Raw genomic sequence first — 17,353 nt, 5'->3', positions numbered from 1 at the left:
CTTATTGGAGTGCCATCTAGTTAAGCGCTCACCTCTGTATGAAAATAAGTGGTGTTTTACTGTGACTTATCTGATAAGGAAAAAGGGGTGTATATATTACAATAGTAACTGTGTTTAGAATATTTTACAATAAGAGTGCTGGAGTGTTTCAAACAGTGTGTTTTTAAATAAATAATTATATACTTTGATACCAAAGCTCTGGTCAGTGTTTGCTTGTATTGGTGTGTCTGAGTGCCTATTGTGTATACTTTGCATACTGCCTAAGTCTGACTGCTCAGCCACAGTTACGAGGTAAATCTGGGTGGTACAGACTGCTACCAAGTGGGTTTACTGCCAACACCTGTAGTCTTAAATCTTTTGCAGTGTTCCCTAAGGGAACTGCACAGGTTTCTGCCTAACAATGTCGGGTATACTGCTCTAGTGTTTGTCTGTTTTCGGTCACGGACAGTGAGCTGTCCGTGAGAAAGTGTTTGTGTCGGGAAAAGCAGGGGGGGTTTGAGCTCCTAAGTATCCAACCTGGTAGGATGGGGAAAGGGTGTTACAGAAAGGGGGATACCACGCCTCACCACCTGGTGTCCCACTCCCCGAAGACCCCTCATCCAGATGATCCTCCCGCACTGGTCTACCCCCATGGACTGGATCCAAAGGCGATGGCTGTGTCTTGGCCACCTGGATGACATATCCACAGGGACTAGCGTGGGAGACCCCTTCAGGTTTCTCACAGGGTCTTCTGAAATAGGCAGAGGAGCAGGGCTTCACCGGGCCAAACACTGTAGTAGATTCTGGTCAGCTGCGGGGGTTGTCTGTGTGTCATCAGCAGACTGCCTTTCAGAGACGTCTTGGTTCCAACAATGATCGGTCAAATAGCGCAGGAGCCCTCCTTTTATCCATGATTCAGGCTGGGAGAGTCAAAGTCCACTAATGGTAAGGACCTGCAACATTCAAACGGGGTTGTCCAATCCTCGACAACTACTGGTCATCACATCCATCCAGCAACTGGCCTTCGGGCGCCAGAGGAACTGGACTGGTACCAGACAGTGCCAGCCCCCTCCTCTGGCTCACACACAGAAAGCCCACTTGCCAGCTGAAGCAACAGCTTTCACTAGGAAAGGATTTACCATACATGGCATTTCCTGACCCGAGAAACCTGGAAAAAGGCAAAATGAGAAGATGGCCAATAAATATGCGGAAAACTCGTGGTACAGCCATTTTAGAGGGCTAGCCCCATTTAGTAGCAATTTGTGGTATATGCAAATGTGTATGAGAAAAATATTGCAAAAACAGTCAAAATCACACATTTGCCTCCAGCTTGTCTTAGGCACATCGTCAAAGTAACCAAAAAGCCATTAGGTAAAAAGTAATGAAGGCAAAAGTATCCTGAATTTACTTCGCTGTAAGGTGATGTGTGTAAAAATACAAGAATTCAAAAGAGCAACAGTCTTTCAGTACCGACAGTCTTGGGGACTAGTCGGTTCCCCATAAGAATGACCCAAACGGGGCGCTCGCGATCAAGATGGACGTTTCCTGCTAAGCTCCGGGAGACATCTGTGAGAGGGGTAGGCCGTATATCGTTCCCACCGCATGTGCTGTGAATTACTTTAGTGGGTCACAGTCCGACATGTCTCGAGATCCGGCGAGGCAAGTTTGGGGTGTGGGAAAGGCCATAGTGTGCTTTGAAGATTGTGCGGCCTCCACACAGAGTGCTTCGCTGCTGGAGGAGAGTGGACGCAGGGACCGGCGACCGACCTCATCGAGAGTGGCTGCTTGATGCTGGTGCCTGCCGTAGGGACTTGGAGCAGCTGGGTCCTCGGTGCCGTCTGCGCCACTCTACAGGCACTGTCTGCTCGGAGTCAGTGGGGAGGAGTGTTGACCTCACGCTCTGCACCACTATCTGGGTGTAATCGACTGCCCAGGACCTGGATTTGCCTGGGCGGGGGAGCGACTTTTTGGGTTTCCTGGCCTAGTGGTGGGCCCGATCCCCTTTCCGGCTGGATCGGCCCCTGGGAGGGAGCCGCATGGATCAGCTGGTGCAGTGCGAGTGGTGAGGGCTCCCTCGAGGAGACACAAGGTTTGGCAAGGAGCAGGCAGTGATCTTGCCCTGAGAGCAGGTGTTGCACCAGAGACAAACATGACCTGCTATTCTCCTCCTGTTGGGCATAGAGGACTAGCTGGAGCTCCTGCTACCAGCTGACTGCTCGCTGGGGCCACCCCTCGTCATTATGGTCTGTATCTACACTGGAGGGTAATACTGGAAGCGGGAGAGGCGTGCCCCCCAGCCCCGGTGGCCCAGAAGTTTAGACTGGTGCCTCCATGTAAGTGTAACCAGAGTTTATACGCATTTTGTTACCCCTACCGCTGGTGTGGGCCCTGGCAAAACAGCCTTGGAGCGCCTATCCTGACATTTTAGAAAGGGTGCAGAGCTGGTTTGGAGACCGAATCGAGGCACCTTGAAGGTTGAGGCACTACTGAAGGCTCCATTGCTATGGTGCTTCATGGCGACGGATAGTAAGCGGCAGTCTCGCTTACCATTCTTCCAGAAGGCGGCCCCGAGTGACAGGAGAGAGAAGATGCTGTCACCCAGAGACACCCCAGACAGGTCAGGACATGCGGGCCTGGGAGAGACCGGCTCAAGGCCTGCTTATAGTGCCTTGTCATCGGAACTCAGTTTAGTGTTGTCCGAAATGAAATCCGTATTTGCATCCATTAACTCCAAGCTTGATGAAATGACATACAAGATCTATCGTATGCTGGAGCGTATCGAGAAGAGGACTAGCTGGATATCTGAGGCAGAACACAGAGTGGGTGTCCTGGAGGACACAAGTGGAGAAGTGACACAGGGCAAAGTAATCAAAGAGAAGAACAAGGACCTGGATGCAAGATACCATAGGAGGAACATCCAGGTGGTGGGAATTCCAGAATCAGTGCCACAGCAGAACATGGAGATCTTTATGGAAAAGTTAATTCTGGAGGTACTGCAAACACACCCCGTTGTCATCGCAATTCTTGGTTGAAAAGGGCGCACCGGGTGATGCAACTCGCTCCCAGACCGGCCACGCCCTCGACCGATCATAGCTTGCTTGTTAAATTACAGGGACCGGGATGTGATTCTTTGCAGAGCCTGTGAGCTTGAAGACTTGCAGTATGAGAATGCTCGGGTGTTGTTATATCGCGACTTCACCCTATCAGTCCAGAAGGCTTGCCTTTCTTTCTTGGCAGCTAAATGCAGCCTTCGTGAGCGTGGTATGCAGTACCAGTTATTTTATACACATCCAAACCGCGGGTGCTTCATGGAGGCAAGTCTCATTACTTCATTGACCCTAGGGCAGTACAAGACTTTTTGCAAGCACTGCCGAAGGAGTGAGGGGATACCCAAGTCAAGACCGTGCTGGGTTGTGTTACTATCCTTGGGGATATGCATTTTGGACGATGGGTGCGGGTTGTCCCAGCAGACCAAGATTGATATGTGCCTTGCGGGATTAATCTTAACATGTGCAGCGTATGTTTGGTGAGTTTATACTATGCTTGCCCATGCAACGAATTGGTCCAGTGGTTGAGTACTCTTGTTGAAGCATGGGCCTCCCCCTGATAGTAGGCGAAGTAGGCAGGCCTTTTATGTGACAGAGTGCGGCAGCCCTGGGTTGTTGCCCATTTTGGCCTGTAAGTGTGCATCTGGGGTGGGATATTTCACTACTAGTTGGGAGTGGGCAGTGTGGGTGGGGGAGGGAACACTGGGGAGTCAGGTGGGGTTGAAGGGCTGGGGGATTGGGTGCGACGAGGAGGGTATTGGGGGTTGTATTTCAAAATGATTTGCGTCTTTTGTTGGTAAGTTTATATTGTGGTTGGGTTTCTTTTCTTGGAGCTGCTGGAAGGAGTGTGGCTGCACAAGTAACGCCTGGAGGACGTCTTAAACTGCAACCCTAAGGTTGCCTGGCTTCCTGCGAAATCAAGGTGACTGTAATGCTCTAACGAGCTGGACTGCCTATTGTGACAAGTGTCTAATGAGCTGGACTGCCTATTGTGACAAGTGTCTAGCATGGGCGTCTAGCGTTGCGTGTGTAGCGTCTAGCGCCACGTAGGCAAAGTGCGCTATTGGTGCAGCGTAACAAAGAGTTTCTGGGATTACTGAAAGTCGTTTCTTGCTTTTCTTTTTCTTTTTCTCTCACTTAGGTCTCCTCCCCGGACCCCTCCCTCGAGTGTGACTCACGCCCGCCTCACTTCCTACTTAAAGCCTTGTGCTCGCGCACTCGCGCGCGCACCGTGTAAAGTACTCAAAGTACTGTTTACTGTTCACTACTCGCGGGTGGCGGCTGGGCGGGATTGGTTTACCATTATTAGACGCTGTGACAATGGTGAATGGGCTGCGTAGTGGGAGGAAGTTACGTGGTGAGAAGAGCAAGGATCTAAATCAATCAGTGGGTAACCACTCAAACATGTCTGGGACCCCCATTGTAGATGATGAGGAATTATATTGCTCAAATGAGGTAGGAACATCTAAATGTGAAGAAGTGTTGAGATATGTGGGTGAGCATGTACCCCAGGATGGCGGAGAAAAAACATTGCTTTCAATATAAGAGGGGGTCATTTTGCCTTTAATTCCCGCGCTGAATGTCCCCCGTCTATCAGATACTTATAAGCTAACTGAAATGAATCATGATAATGAGAATGAGGGGCTGAGTGAGGGCCTGGGACTTCCGCCCAAAAAGATCTTGTTAGCCACAATGGGGATAACACCAACTAAACCTAGATTCACTGACGTGTCTATCATTGCCCCGGCTATCGAGGCACTTTTGGATAAACGAATGCGCTTTTCAAGAGGCCCATCAACCCCGGTCAAAGCCCACAATTACTGCATGGAAGATGTACATGTTCACGCGGATCCAGGCTATGTTCCTGGGACGCAAGCCTTGGTACATGCCTGCTTCGATGATTTCTCAGCAAATTTAGAAAATGATAAGGAGGTCCTTAATCAAGATACTAGTTCTCCTGGTAGACATTCAATTACCAATGTATTAGTAGGTGACATAGCAGGGTCGTTACATCATGACGACCCTAAAACGAGCTTATCTTAACTAGAAGTGGAAGCGGAACGCAACCTAATGGAGATATCAGATATAGGGGTAGAGTTCCAAGTGCTATCCAGAATTCTTAATTTGGTTGATAAAGGACATGAATACACTCATGCGCAATTGATGCATACGCATGATGTTATTTTTGACTTATCGGCCAAAATCAATAGAATTGAGGGGCTCTTGTTTGCCTGTGAGGCGGTGGCGGCCCTGACTAAGGGCAAACAAGGGGATGTCCCTAAAATGAGTTCAAAAGAGTCACAAACCATAGGCGACTCAAATAGTGCATTAAAAGCTGGTAATGCGCTGACGGTATGTACTAAAGCTTCACAAACACAGCCTGATATAAGAATACGGCTTCAACCAGTTCCCACCTTTGCTGAAGTTATGGCCTCTGATGTAAGAAAGAGTAATGAGGCTGTTAATCCTGCCCTGAATCAGCTGTTCGAGTTAGGAACGGCCAATGCCGGGGCCATCAAACAGATTCTGACCACGATCCAAAAGATAAATTCTACTCAGCAACCAGTAAATGGTCTTTATGGTCCGACGGTAATGATGGATGACTCCATAGGACCGCGGTCCAACTCCTTAAGAGTAGAGTCTTTGGATAGTCTGTCAGCTTTGACCAATTTAATTGATCTCGAAGACGAACAGAATGCCCATCATGTCTTAGAGGGAGAGAAGGCTGAAGACTTATGCCATGAACCGGTACTTACAAGAAAGCAGAAGAGATTGTTACTGAGAGCTTCAAAACGTAAAATGAAACAAGCAAAAAACCTAAAGAAGTCTACCAATCACCTTGCTACAAACTCTGTTCTTGACTCGTTTAAGATTAAGATAAAAGAAACATCTATGGACGAGGAAAAGATAGATCTATTGCAACTTGATTCTGAGTCTAGGGCGTTATTGAATATTGAAAACAACCAGAGTATGGTTGAGAACTGTAATGGGAAGGAGAAACGAATAATGCCCAATGACCTAGATCCCCCTGATCGGATAGAGGAGGTGTCTTTCTCTAACCATAAGCAAACTGAGCTCCTTAGTTTCTTCCCTGCGCTTTACATGAAAAAGGCATCGAAGAAAATTAAGGAAGCAGTCTCTAAGAAACCCCTGAAAAAATCAAGGGAGTTGATTAAAATACCAGCTAAACCCATTGAGTCACTGTTAAGTGGAGAAACAAAGCAGGAGGGTAAATTATCTACTCATGATCAACATCAGGAGTTGCTAGCTAACGCACAGGTAAAAGGAGCTGTGCTGAAAGCAATTACTGGGAATGATGAGAATGGTAGCTGTGATTCTTCATCAGGTAACAGCAATAAATGTAGGGCTAGAGACAGATTGCCCTCAGAGAGAGAATTGATAGAGAATACAACTTTCCCCGATGTATATGAACAGGCTCTGTCTGATAAGATTATTTCCCTAACCGCAGATATGCCACCCATTATGGGTTGGGAAACTAAGCAACCACCCTCTGCCAGAATAAGTCTGAATAGATCAGCTATGCTGAAGGCTTTTCAAGCGATCCCAGCTTTACGCACTATCAGAAGCAACGATATTGAATGGGTTCGATTGTCCCATAATAACCCCACGAGGATGATTTGTGGTTATCACTCTCACATCATTGCACGATTAATTTGGGCACAAAGGGAGGACCTACAATTACTTGGGCTATTTCCATGTCTATTTAATTCTGAGGAATCTGCAGAAATTTACATTGCAACTATCCCGGAGCAACCAAAGACCTTGAGTGTGGATGGATCGATACCACAGATTAGTGAAGAGGTATTGAAGCAATTTATGAATCTTGCCGCCTCAATATCGGGGATGATGGGGAAGGGGTCATCAACTTCTCCTAAACCGTCAATAGAGATGGGTAAAAAATAGGAGGATGAGTGTGGTTTGTCCCTGTTGTCATGGAACTCGTGTGGGAGCTCTAATCTAAGGGCGTGGAATAGTGCACTTGATTGTGATTCTCGTCCAGGGATCTGTTTGGTCCAAGAAACTATGATTATGGGTGAGGTAGTTCTGGAAGGGTTTGACTCTCATTATCAACCGGCATCAAGGGGGCAACTAGGACGTCCAGCTGGGGGTCTGGCGATCCTGATTGATAAAAAGCTGAAAGTGATTTCCCACCTGCTGTGGGCTGATGAGGCTTTACTGGTTGTGGAAATGTCAAGCACGGAATCCCAATTTCAAGATTTTATTGTTATTAATTTGTATTGGAATCAGATGCTGACTTCCTTTGAAACCCTAACAGATCGCATAAATTCACTTTTTGAAGAGATCATTAGGACCAAAGCAAACTTGAACGTGATTATAGGGGGTGACTTTAATGCCACTTGTATAGATGATCATACGGCAGATACTCATTGTAAATCGGACTCTAGAAAGAAATCATATGCGAATGGTGTAAGGTGGGTGGAGTTTCTTATGCTTTGGGACATTCAGTTGATTCCGTTCAAGGCAGGACCTTATCATCATACATGGGCACGAGGTCTTTATACTTCAATGATTGACTATTTCTTTGTCTCCACAGGATGGTTACATCTAGTTGATCCAATTTTGATTGTTAATCTTTTTAAAGGGGATCATTTAGCCCTGAAAACTAATTTGAAGTTGGAAACATTATGTCTTGATGTGGAGCCCAACTTAAGGGCCATTGCCCATGATCGGGCCGGGTTATCAATCAAGTGGACCTCTAGAAGATGTCAATCTTTTAGTGCTGCAATTCTAGAGGACCCATTGATTAAAGTGAGTGTTGAGAGTAAAGGTGTTATGTGTGTGTGGCAAGAGGTCCAGAATTCCATTAGAACAGCGGTGCATATATCTAACTTGAAGGCAGCGTCTGAGTGCAGGAATCCACCTAAACACCTATACCAATATAGTCAAAGAATTGTTGATCTAAGGAAAGAAAAACGGTATCGAATCAGAAAATTAGGTTTTTGCAAACAGTTTGACTGTGATTACGCGGAGACTAAGGCGGAGATTAACAAATGCTATAAATCCCAAATCAAACGGCTGAAATATGAGCTGTTCAATATTAAGAATCAGAATCTCATGGCTGTTTTAATTTCTAAAAACGCTAGGAATCTATGGGTGACTATGCGCACCCTGTTTGGCACAGCCGAGCAGATTGAGGAATCAGCTATCTCCGCTGTTTCCTGGGTAAATCATATCAGAGTAAAATTTGCTATGCCTAGTCAATTCATATTAGAGGAGAGATCGTCATTTCATCCCATTTTCCAGGGTTGTCCATGGTCTAATGAGCAAATACACCTGGCCATCACAAAATCTAAGGGGTCGCGAGCTCCAGGACCAGATGGCATTCCGCCATGTCTTATAAAGCTTAATCCGGAAATGTGGGCGGCATTATTAAAAATCAAATTTGACGCTATTTATTATCTTGGGCACATCCCCGCCTCCTGGTGCTCTGCGATCATTATCCCAATTTATAAAAAGGGGCCTATGACCGACCCTGGGAACTTCAGGCCGATTGCTCTTATGGATGCCTCGGCTAAGATCTTTACTAATCTCCTACTACAAGCCATTAACCAATATATTAATCAGTCTAACTTACTATCCAAATTCCAAACTGGCTTTCGACGATTCATGGGCTGCCAGCTCAACGCAACTATTATTGCCCATTTGTACCAGCAAACCAAAATGGACAAGGCGGGTTGTGTTTACATGGCGGCCTTGGATCTTACTGCTGCGTTTGATTCAGTAATCAGAGAGCTACTTTGGAATAAATTGATTAAATTTGGTTTCTCATCACAGTTAGTTTCAATCATGGCGGCTCTGCACCACCATACAACATATCGCATTCGACTCACCAAGGCTGGTGTGCTCACCGAACCCATTCGGACTGAGATAGGACTGAAACAGGGCTGCAATCTTGCAGCAGTCCTGTTTAACCTCTACTTATTGGATTTAGACGATCAATGGCAAGAGGCAGTGATTTTTCCTGCAAAATTGGGTATTGCATTGAATTGGCTAAGTTTTGCGGATGATTTACTGTTTTTCGATAGGACCCCCTATGGATTACAGACTAAATTGAACCTTTTTCATACCTTTGCATGTAAACATAATTTAACGATTAATACGGAGAAATCCTTTATTATTACATTCAATGAAGGACATCAAAAAATTAAAAGTTTTACATGGTCGATTGACTGCTCTGCGATTCCGAGGGCTCCATCCATGCATTATTTGGGTTATCATCTGGCATGCAGTAATTCCTGTGAGAACTGGAAGTTAGTTTTAACCAAAAAAGCCCAATCGTTGACTGCACAGCTTAAATTGGTGTACAATGCCTTGGGAAATTTTCAATGATACCAATGCTTACCTTTTACCTACAAAAGATCGAACCAATCTTGTTATATGCTTTGGATCCTTGTTTTTACAAGATGGATGATATTGTGGATACTATCCAGGGGAAAATGTTAAAAAAGGTTCTGGGTCTTGCAATGTCCATACCAAATGCTATTGTTTGCCATGAGTTGGGAATTCTACCACTATCAGTTAAATGGCATTGGCGAATGCTGACCAACTATGGGAAAATGCTGGCTCCTCCTAAGAATTCATTGTTTGAAGAGCTTGCAATAATGACTGAGAAGGGGCATCCTCGGTCGATCTTGATAATTAAGAATAGGATGGAACAATTCCTTTCAGATGCTATGATTTCACATGAGGAGTTGGTATTGGGGTTACCATCATGTAAGACTAAATACTGCAGATACCACTGGTGTCTGTTGACAGAAAAGATTCAGGAGTACCAAACTTACACTGAATACGCAAAATTTATAAGACAATGGGGATCTCGCCCAAGGTATCAGATCGCGTTTCCATGCAATATTGTAAGAAGGATCTACTTAAAATTTCGCCTGAATCAGATGCTTACTAATGAAAAGATTATGTTCTGGCAAAAGTAAAAAATTATGCATTGAGAGGATTATGTAGATTCTGCCAATTACCGGATATAGTTGAATCATTGAAGCACCTTACTGTATATTGCAGGTGCTTTCAACTGGAGCGAAAACGAAGCTTTACCACCCACCTCTATACTGAGACGAGCATGAGTAGGGAATCCCTTTGGCAACGATGTATGTGGGGAAGAAGTATAACACTTATTATCTGTTTAACAAACTTCCTTGTTATCATTGAACGGGAATTAGCCGAGAAAAATGATCAGTTGGTGTAATGTATGTATTGTCTGGTACTGTCACTACTTTGGATTTCTGATACTGTGGTAATATCCGGCTGCTTTATAATCCTGCTGAAATGTTAAATGTATGTATGATATTTTCGATTTTAGGTTAGATTTAACGGGATTGCAAAGGATTTGTAGATATTTTAAATTGCAACTCATATTAGAATGTGATTTTTGTAAAGGTTAAACAAACCATAAACAAATAAAAAAAAAAAAATTGTGGTTGGGTGTGGGAGTACAAAGTTGGAAACAAGGCTTATGGAGGTTAGGCTGCTCAGTAGAACCAGGTGATTATAACCAGTTGTAATATCGGGAGTTGGAACGTGCAAGGGCTAAACAATCCACGCAAGGTCCGTAAGGTGGTTCATTACTGTGAGAGACACGGCTGGAAAGTTGGGACAAGATGCAGCCTTTTTACATGAGGACTCTGATGGTCCTTCTGCCGGTTTTCTTCAGTTTGGGGGTCTCTTATTTGACAACTGTCCTCTTAGTGTTCCCTTTTTTCTGTCTGTGGAGCCCTTTGCAGCTGAGCCTGCCCATTGCAGCAAACTATTTTGAAATCCCAACTTCTGCTCCAGCTCCACTTTTGAAAGCTTAGAGTTTGTATTACTTCGAGCTTTCTTCTATGAGCGGATTTCTTTGTGGTCCTCAGACTCACCTTGGGTTGTGGTTTTGTTTGTCACCCTTTTGGGTTTCCGTTTGCAGACACCTACCCATGCAGCCTTAAGCCATTACTCCGGGTGATGACAACACAACTGTTATCGTTCTCTAGATCAGCTAGCTGGGAAAGGAAGTAGGCTCCAATAACTGGATCCCTTCACTGTGTTCACTGCAGCCTCTTCTCTGACTTTTTAGTTTTCCAGCCCATGGGGATCAGTTTGCAGACTAGTATCTTCACCCATGGACTAGCATCAGGCTGTTAAATTGCTATAGGAACTGCCCGGCCAGAGCTGGGTCCCTGCAGGGCCCGCAGACCTGCCTCAATGCCCGGAACCACCACAGCCAGTATCTCCATACAAGTGGTGTGGAAGCAACTGCCCCACGATCATAGGGGAAATGCATGCTGTTTCCAGTCCCCACAACAGTCGATTTACACCCCCACATGGCACCCACTGAGGAACTCTGATCAGCTCGATCTTTTAAGTGTCATGGAAATACCTTTGCCACCACTACTTGAGGAAAACAAACCACCTACTGTCCTTATAAACTGTGCAGTAGCAGCTACTACCTTGCACTTGACCATTGAAAGCATTGTTTTACTAGCCTACTTCTCTCTCTCACACACACAAGATTTTCTTTATGCTGCTTTTCTCCCATAGAATTCAATGGGACACTCTTTCCTTTTGCTTTTTTTTAACCATGTGCTGACTTTTCTGAGCTAAGTAAAGTCTTCTGCTTTACTGTCCCTGCCCTTTTGCTCATTCCTATGGGGAAACTGATCAGTCCATAAGACTATCAGTACTGATAGAGTATGTCTCTCTTTGTGCATTTCTTGTATTGTTACAATTGCACACATCACCTTAAAGTGAAGTGCGGTTAGGATATTTTGTATCCTTATATGTTCTTCTGTAATGGCTTTTTGGCTGCATCTACAATGTGCAGCACTATAAGATGGCTATGCCACTAGGTGGCCGCTTGTCCTTTGTCCATATTGTTCTTTGGCCTCCTTTCTGCCTTGTCATGTCAGGAAATGCCACATATGGAATGCTCTTTTGCTAGCAAAGGGGCGGTTTGTGTGTGAGCTTGTATGTGTGGTCGCAGTACACATTCAGGTGTATGTCGGTTGCTGGGCAGATGTTCTGGTCAATGCCTGTTTGAATGGTGCAGATCCATGCTCTTAGCCCAAATCTAGGATAAAAGCAGGCCTCCTGCAGCCATTCGACAGATCACAGCTGGAGCCAAGTCCCCTCTACAAAGAAGAGCGGCCAGTTAAAAATCCGAGTAAGACCCCTTCAGCTGACAAGCATCGACTCTAGTGCTATCCCGGTGAAGCGCTGCTTCTCTGCCTGATCTCAAGAAGACCTTTGTTGGTGCTTTGACCCCTCTACCGGTGGGAACAGACAGTTTTGACCCCTGCTCGAGGATCCTCACCTTCAGAGCCTTCGGAAGTGTTCCTGGACCAACCGGTGGACTCACCAGCTCTCTCCTGGTCTACCTTGCTGCAGTCATTGCTGTTCCAAGTTCAACCTTGAAACGTGGCGGATCTTCAACTTGTGTAACAAGATGCCTGCACCTGCCTTTTCAACCATCTTGCATGAACGGAAGCTGTTATGGGCGTGCTGCCTTGTTGGTCCATGGAAGATCGCCTGTCGCCAGCGGACTGTGGTGACTACAGTTGCAACACTTCTTCATTGCTCCCTGAAGGTGTCCTGAGTTTATCTGCTTGGCAGAAGTCTTCTTTCTTCGCTTGGGTGTTCTGCTGGAAGCTGTCTGGAACCGATTCCTAAGCACTGCGAATGACCAAAACTAAATCCTCTGTCCAAAAGTATCCTAGTCGCCCGCGACACCTGTGCCTTTGACGGGACAAAGCACAGAAGATTTTGTCCCCAACGGACTCTGGAACCTCTGCGTTGGTCTCCCGAGAAATAGAAGTCACAGGGAGTTCTACCTTTCCTCACCTTCCCACAGAAGCTCATGTCTCCAGAGCCCTGGTTCTCTCTAGGCTTCACTACTGCAACAGCCTCTTCCTCAACCTTCCTCTTTCCTTCCTTCGCCCACTCCAACTAATCCAGAATATGACTGCAAGACTTATCCCTGGCCTCAAGCCCAGGGACGGCATCTCTCTCCAGCCCTAAAGTCTCTAAACTGGCTGCCGGTTCCTGCAAGGATCAAATTCAAAACCCTCTGCTTCATCCACAAGGCTGTCTGGGGCCTGGGACCTCTCTACATCCAGCTCTCCCTCCCTAAATACTGCCCAGCCAGATTCCTTCGGTCTTCTGGCTTCAACTCTCTGTAGGTCAAACATTTCTCCCTCTCCCCCTCATACTTAAGCTGGATCTTCTTAAATTCCGGAAACTTCTCAAGACCTTCCTTCACTCTCCCCCTCCCCTGCTAAGCTCTCCACCTGCTGCTGCGAATGGGGCCTGGTCCCTTCAGAGTCATGCAGGGATCAGACCCCCCACCCCTTCACTTCCCACCAACCCTGCCAGTCCTTCCCAGCGTCCTTTGCCAGCACTAACTCTTGGGCTCCCTTTCCCGGACTATCCCAATTGCACTTTTCTTCCCCTCTCCCTTCTTTACCCTAGCACTTGCCGCCTTGGCCTAACAGCACTTGCCCGCCCCCCGTAGGGTCTCACCACTCTTGCACTTCTGCTCTACCTCCTCTCCCCCTTGCACTTATCACCTTGTTCAAGCACTTGCACTGTAAGATTGTCACAAGGCCAATATAACCGTCTCTTTCCTCTTGTTACTGTTTTTCTTATGTTATCCCATTCCCCTATCTACCCCCCTTCTTGTCTTGGGGCGCCTGGAAACACTTGTGCCATACAAATGTCTAATAAAATAAACCTGCTGTTTCTGTCCCCCCCTGTCCTCCATAGGGTTACATCAGCTTAAAGTTCTCTGCCTAAATCACTCCTTCCTGACTTTGTTCCCCCCCAGCCCACAGGATTCGATGTGTAGCACAAAAACCTCAAATGCTTGAAATGTATCCTTTCCCTTGCAGTTGCTCTGTCTATACGTAACAGCAGAAGCCTAATGGAAGTTGCAGTGAAGCAGCACTTTATGTATTGGTAATCCAAAGTGACTGAAGACATGTCTCATTGTTGTCCCTTTGAGGTGACACATAAATATTGTGTTTCTTCTTTACAGGCCCGGCAGGCTGTTGATGAAGAAATAATGCTGGTTCACAGGTAAGTGTGTGTTCGTTGGTTGGAAGGCTGGATGTCAATAATGGCTTTTAGTAATAACTGGCTTTTCACACACAGTTTGTTTCTGCTGATCGCTTCATAGTTACTGTATGGAGTGTTTGGTAGTGGAGTTGCGTTTGTCTAAATGTATGTCTAGCTTGGATCAGTCTACGTTCTTGCTCTCAATCAAGAGCCACTGCTTAGATGTGTAGGTGACTCTATCTAGCTGGACAATACTGATAATTTACCCAAACATGTCGCATTTGGGCATGATATCTACCTGATAAACCAACACTGGTACAGTGCCCCAGCATGGGCAGGAATAGAAGTACAATAAAACAGCAATGCTTCTGGTAAACATTATCACCAACCAACAATTATCCTAGTGTCGTCTTTTTTGTGTGTTGATGTCCCATTCTGATCTCTTGCTACCTTGTGCTTCTTTACATCCTTCCATTACGTTTAGATGACACCAGGGGCTCTTCCTACTTCATTACCTTCAGGTGTTCAGAGAATACCTGGTGCTCCTCCCAAAATATTTCTCGAAACCCCCTTTCTCACTTTGTTTCTCTAAAGTCATTCTCACACACTGCTCTGACCTTTAACACCATGACAGAAATTCATGTATCTGGTGTTGGCTAGCTCAAAACCATGCTAGCTCCAAAGCAGCAGTTGTTGATATATAGGCCCCGATTCACAATGGGGCTTTGCCATTATAAAACACTTCTGTGAATTAGGCCCGTAGTGTGCTAAATGGAAACCCACTTACTTTACCATTTTATGTGACGTTTTCAAGATCTTGAACCCTTTGCCCTTCAAGTACAAACAACCATCTATTTCCTGTTTATTATGAATTGTTTCGTTGAGCGGTTTTCTTGCTCAACAGTGCAAGGCTTTTGATAGGTTTGTAAGGATCCAAGGAATTTGAGTGGCAACCAGGAGGCATCTTCACTTTTAGGTTTTGAAGGAAATCAGTAGTTGGGCACAGGACTCATCAGTGGCACCTTGTATTTTAGGTAGGGCGATCCCATTGAGTGTCTATGATGTGAACGGCAGTCTGAAAATAAGTGTCTTAAAATTCTTTTACTAAAGGTTTGATAGTTTTGTAGGATTCTTAAGGGTTATTTGAATGCTATCCAAAGGTAGGCACTTTGTACACTGATGGATTTTCCTCCTTGTTTGGCTCTTTGAAGTTGGCCTAGGTGATGGTAAATGTATTGCTGGATCTTAGATTTCTTGCTGGATGTAATTGGGAACCATGTTTCAGAGACCTCACATCCCCATTCCCAGAAGGCTTTTTGCTTATTTTGTAACATCATCTTATTTCATGGGAAGTGTCTGTCTAAGGGTCTAACGGGAGAGTTGAGATTGACAGTCTGCGCTCATATTATCATTAATTTGTGTGAAACACACATGTTGCAATAAGCCATTATTGGTCTAATGGGGACATCCTCCAACAAAACAGGGATGCATATCAATATAATGTCACATATGTTCAAGGTAAACACAATTTAGGGAAGTGGATATTCAACCCCCAGCCTAAGGTGGAACCGTGGTCCTGAGTCTAAGTTCTCTTATTTGCAACAGCTACTAATCAGGGATGTATACCTCTGAACGCTTTACACAGTCATTCACACTTCAGTGTGGTTCAAAAAAGTCACTCACAGTTTCAGAGTTCTAAGTGTCTGGGTTGCCTTCTGTGGTTGAGAAAGGGGAGGATGAGTTTCAGTATATGCTGAGTGGTGTTGCTTCTGAGGGGGAATGTCTCTGGATAATGTGTCAAATAGACTAATATATACTTGTTCCCCAATCTAGATTCGTCAAGGGGTTCCACGATATCCATGACGCTCCTTGGAAAGAGTACTTTTATAATCAGCAAAGAATGTAGGGGGGCACTGGGGACAGGGTTAGCCGAGGTCTTATGGCAGATGTTACAACTCGCTACATCAGGGTATACGCTGGGCCAATAGAATTTGTGAAGGACCTGATCTTGCGTCTTGATCTCTTCCTGGTAGCTGTCCATAAAATGTGAATATCCGAGCTCCATGACTAGCCTCCCAGGGATAACAAGTTAGTCCCTCCAGGTACCATCCCAGTCACTAAATCAGCTATATATCAACCCCCTCTTTTTGAAGAAAATAGGTCCACTCTGGTCCCATCACCGATCATCAAAGGTATCCGTCTGACAGATTCTGGCCCTTCCTTTGGGTGAATGCCAAATCTGGTAATGTGGTGGTGTACTCCACTTCAGCCGGAATAGATGGGGTCGCGTTTTTGTCTGCTGCTCCAAATCCTAGGGACCCCCTGGAAAGCTTCAGAAAGACTGTCTACTTACTGTAGGGTTAAATTCATGGCTTTCCCTATAATTCCTTGGGCAATGGGTTCCCCTACTCACTGTGTAAGGTTGTGTCTATGAGTTATGCAACCCGCTTGCATTTCCCCTCAGTAGTCTGGGTCTACCACACTGGTTGCTACGTCAAGCGAGGCCCGCCTTATTGGTCAACCTACGATAGCTACCTTAGCGAGTGGAGACACCCCGGGGGATTCAGCCTCCTTTCCCTCGCTCAGCCCTGTTTGGAAGCCTCGCCGCCCTCCACCAGTCCTCCCATGTAACCACGTACCTTTTCTCTTGCGGCGGGACTCGGCAGTGACGTTGGGTTCTCGGGCTCTTGATTCCATGCATTGGAGTCCTCTTCGGCTATTTTTGCTCCTGTTCGGGCCTACAGCGTCTGGGAGACGGGATGTCAGTTCCGCTGGTTGCTTAGTGGCGCGCTTCCTGCCTCGGTGGCCTCTTCCCGGGTGGGGTCTCGGCCTTCATGTCCTATGCATGTCTCACCTTCCTTCGTCAGAGGACTGTCTCACCCCCCCTCCCTCCCACGTCTCAGTGCAGGCCGACGGTCCGTGTTCTCTTCTTCTGGATGCCCTCCTCTTGCTGGTTTCCAGCTGGTCCTAAATTCCTCCCTGGAGAGGCGGGGATAAGGAGGTGGAATCAAGTACAGGTCAGTAACCCATCCACTTTAAAGGGGTCCTGTATATTATTAACTGGTTCACTCCCCATATAACCAACAAACATTGGGGCTTTGGTACGCGGGGAGGTGGGAAGGAACCCTGACTTGGGCATTCCTTGTCCCCAGAGGCGACAGGGGCAGGTGGTGTCACCCCCCAGTGGGATCCCGGTTCCCCTGTCCCCTGTAGCAGACTCACCTCCCGAGTCACCAAGGGGGTGGTTC

At 46.2% G+C, this 17,353-nt stretch overlaps 1 protein-coding gene across 1 annotated transcript in view; it reads left to right on the top strand.

Moving 5' to 3' along the window:
* Positions 1 to 17,353, top strand: part of HDAC6 (histone deacetylase 6) — a 1,945,770-nt gene that overhangs the window by 368,652 nt on the left and 1,559,765 nt on the right. Inside the window, exon 6 of the mRNA XM_069647471.1 lies at positions 14,086 to 14,126. Coding sequence (XP_069503572.1) covers positions 14,086 to 14,126 — 41 coding nt within the window. The remainder of the gene's footprint in view (positions 1 to 14,085; positions 14,127 to 17,353) is intronic.

The sequence above is a fragment of the Ambystoma mexicanum genome, chromosome 2q (genome assembly GCF_040938575.1).
Source record: "Ambystoma mexicanum isolate Mex_15411 chromosome 2q, UKY_AmexF1_1, whole genome shotgun sequence".
NCBI lineage: Eukaryota > Metazoa > Chordata > Amphibia > Caudata > Ambystomatidae > Ambystoma > Ambystoma mexicanum.
The sequence above is the reverse complement of the archived record's forward strand: the minus strand, read 5'-3'. Positions and strand labels throughout refer to the sequence as shown.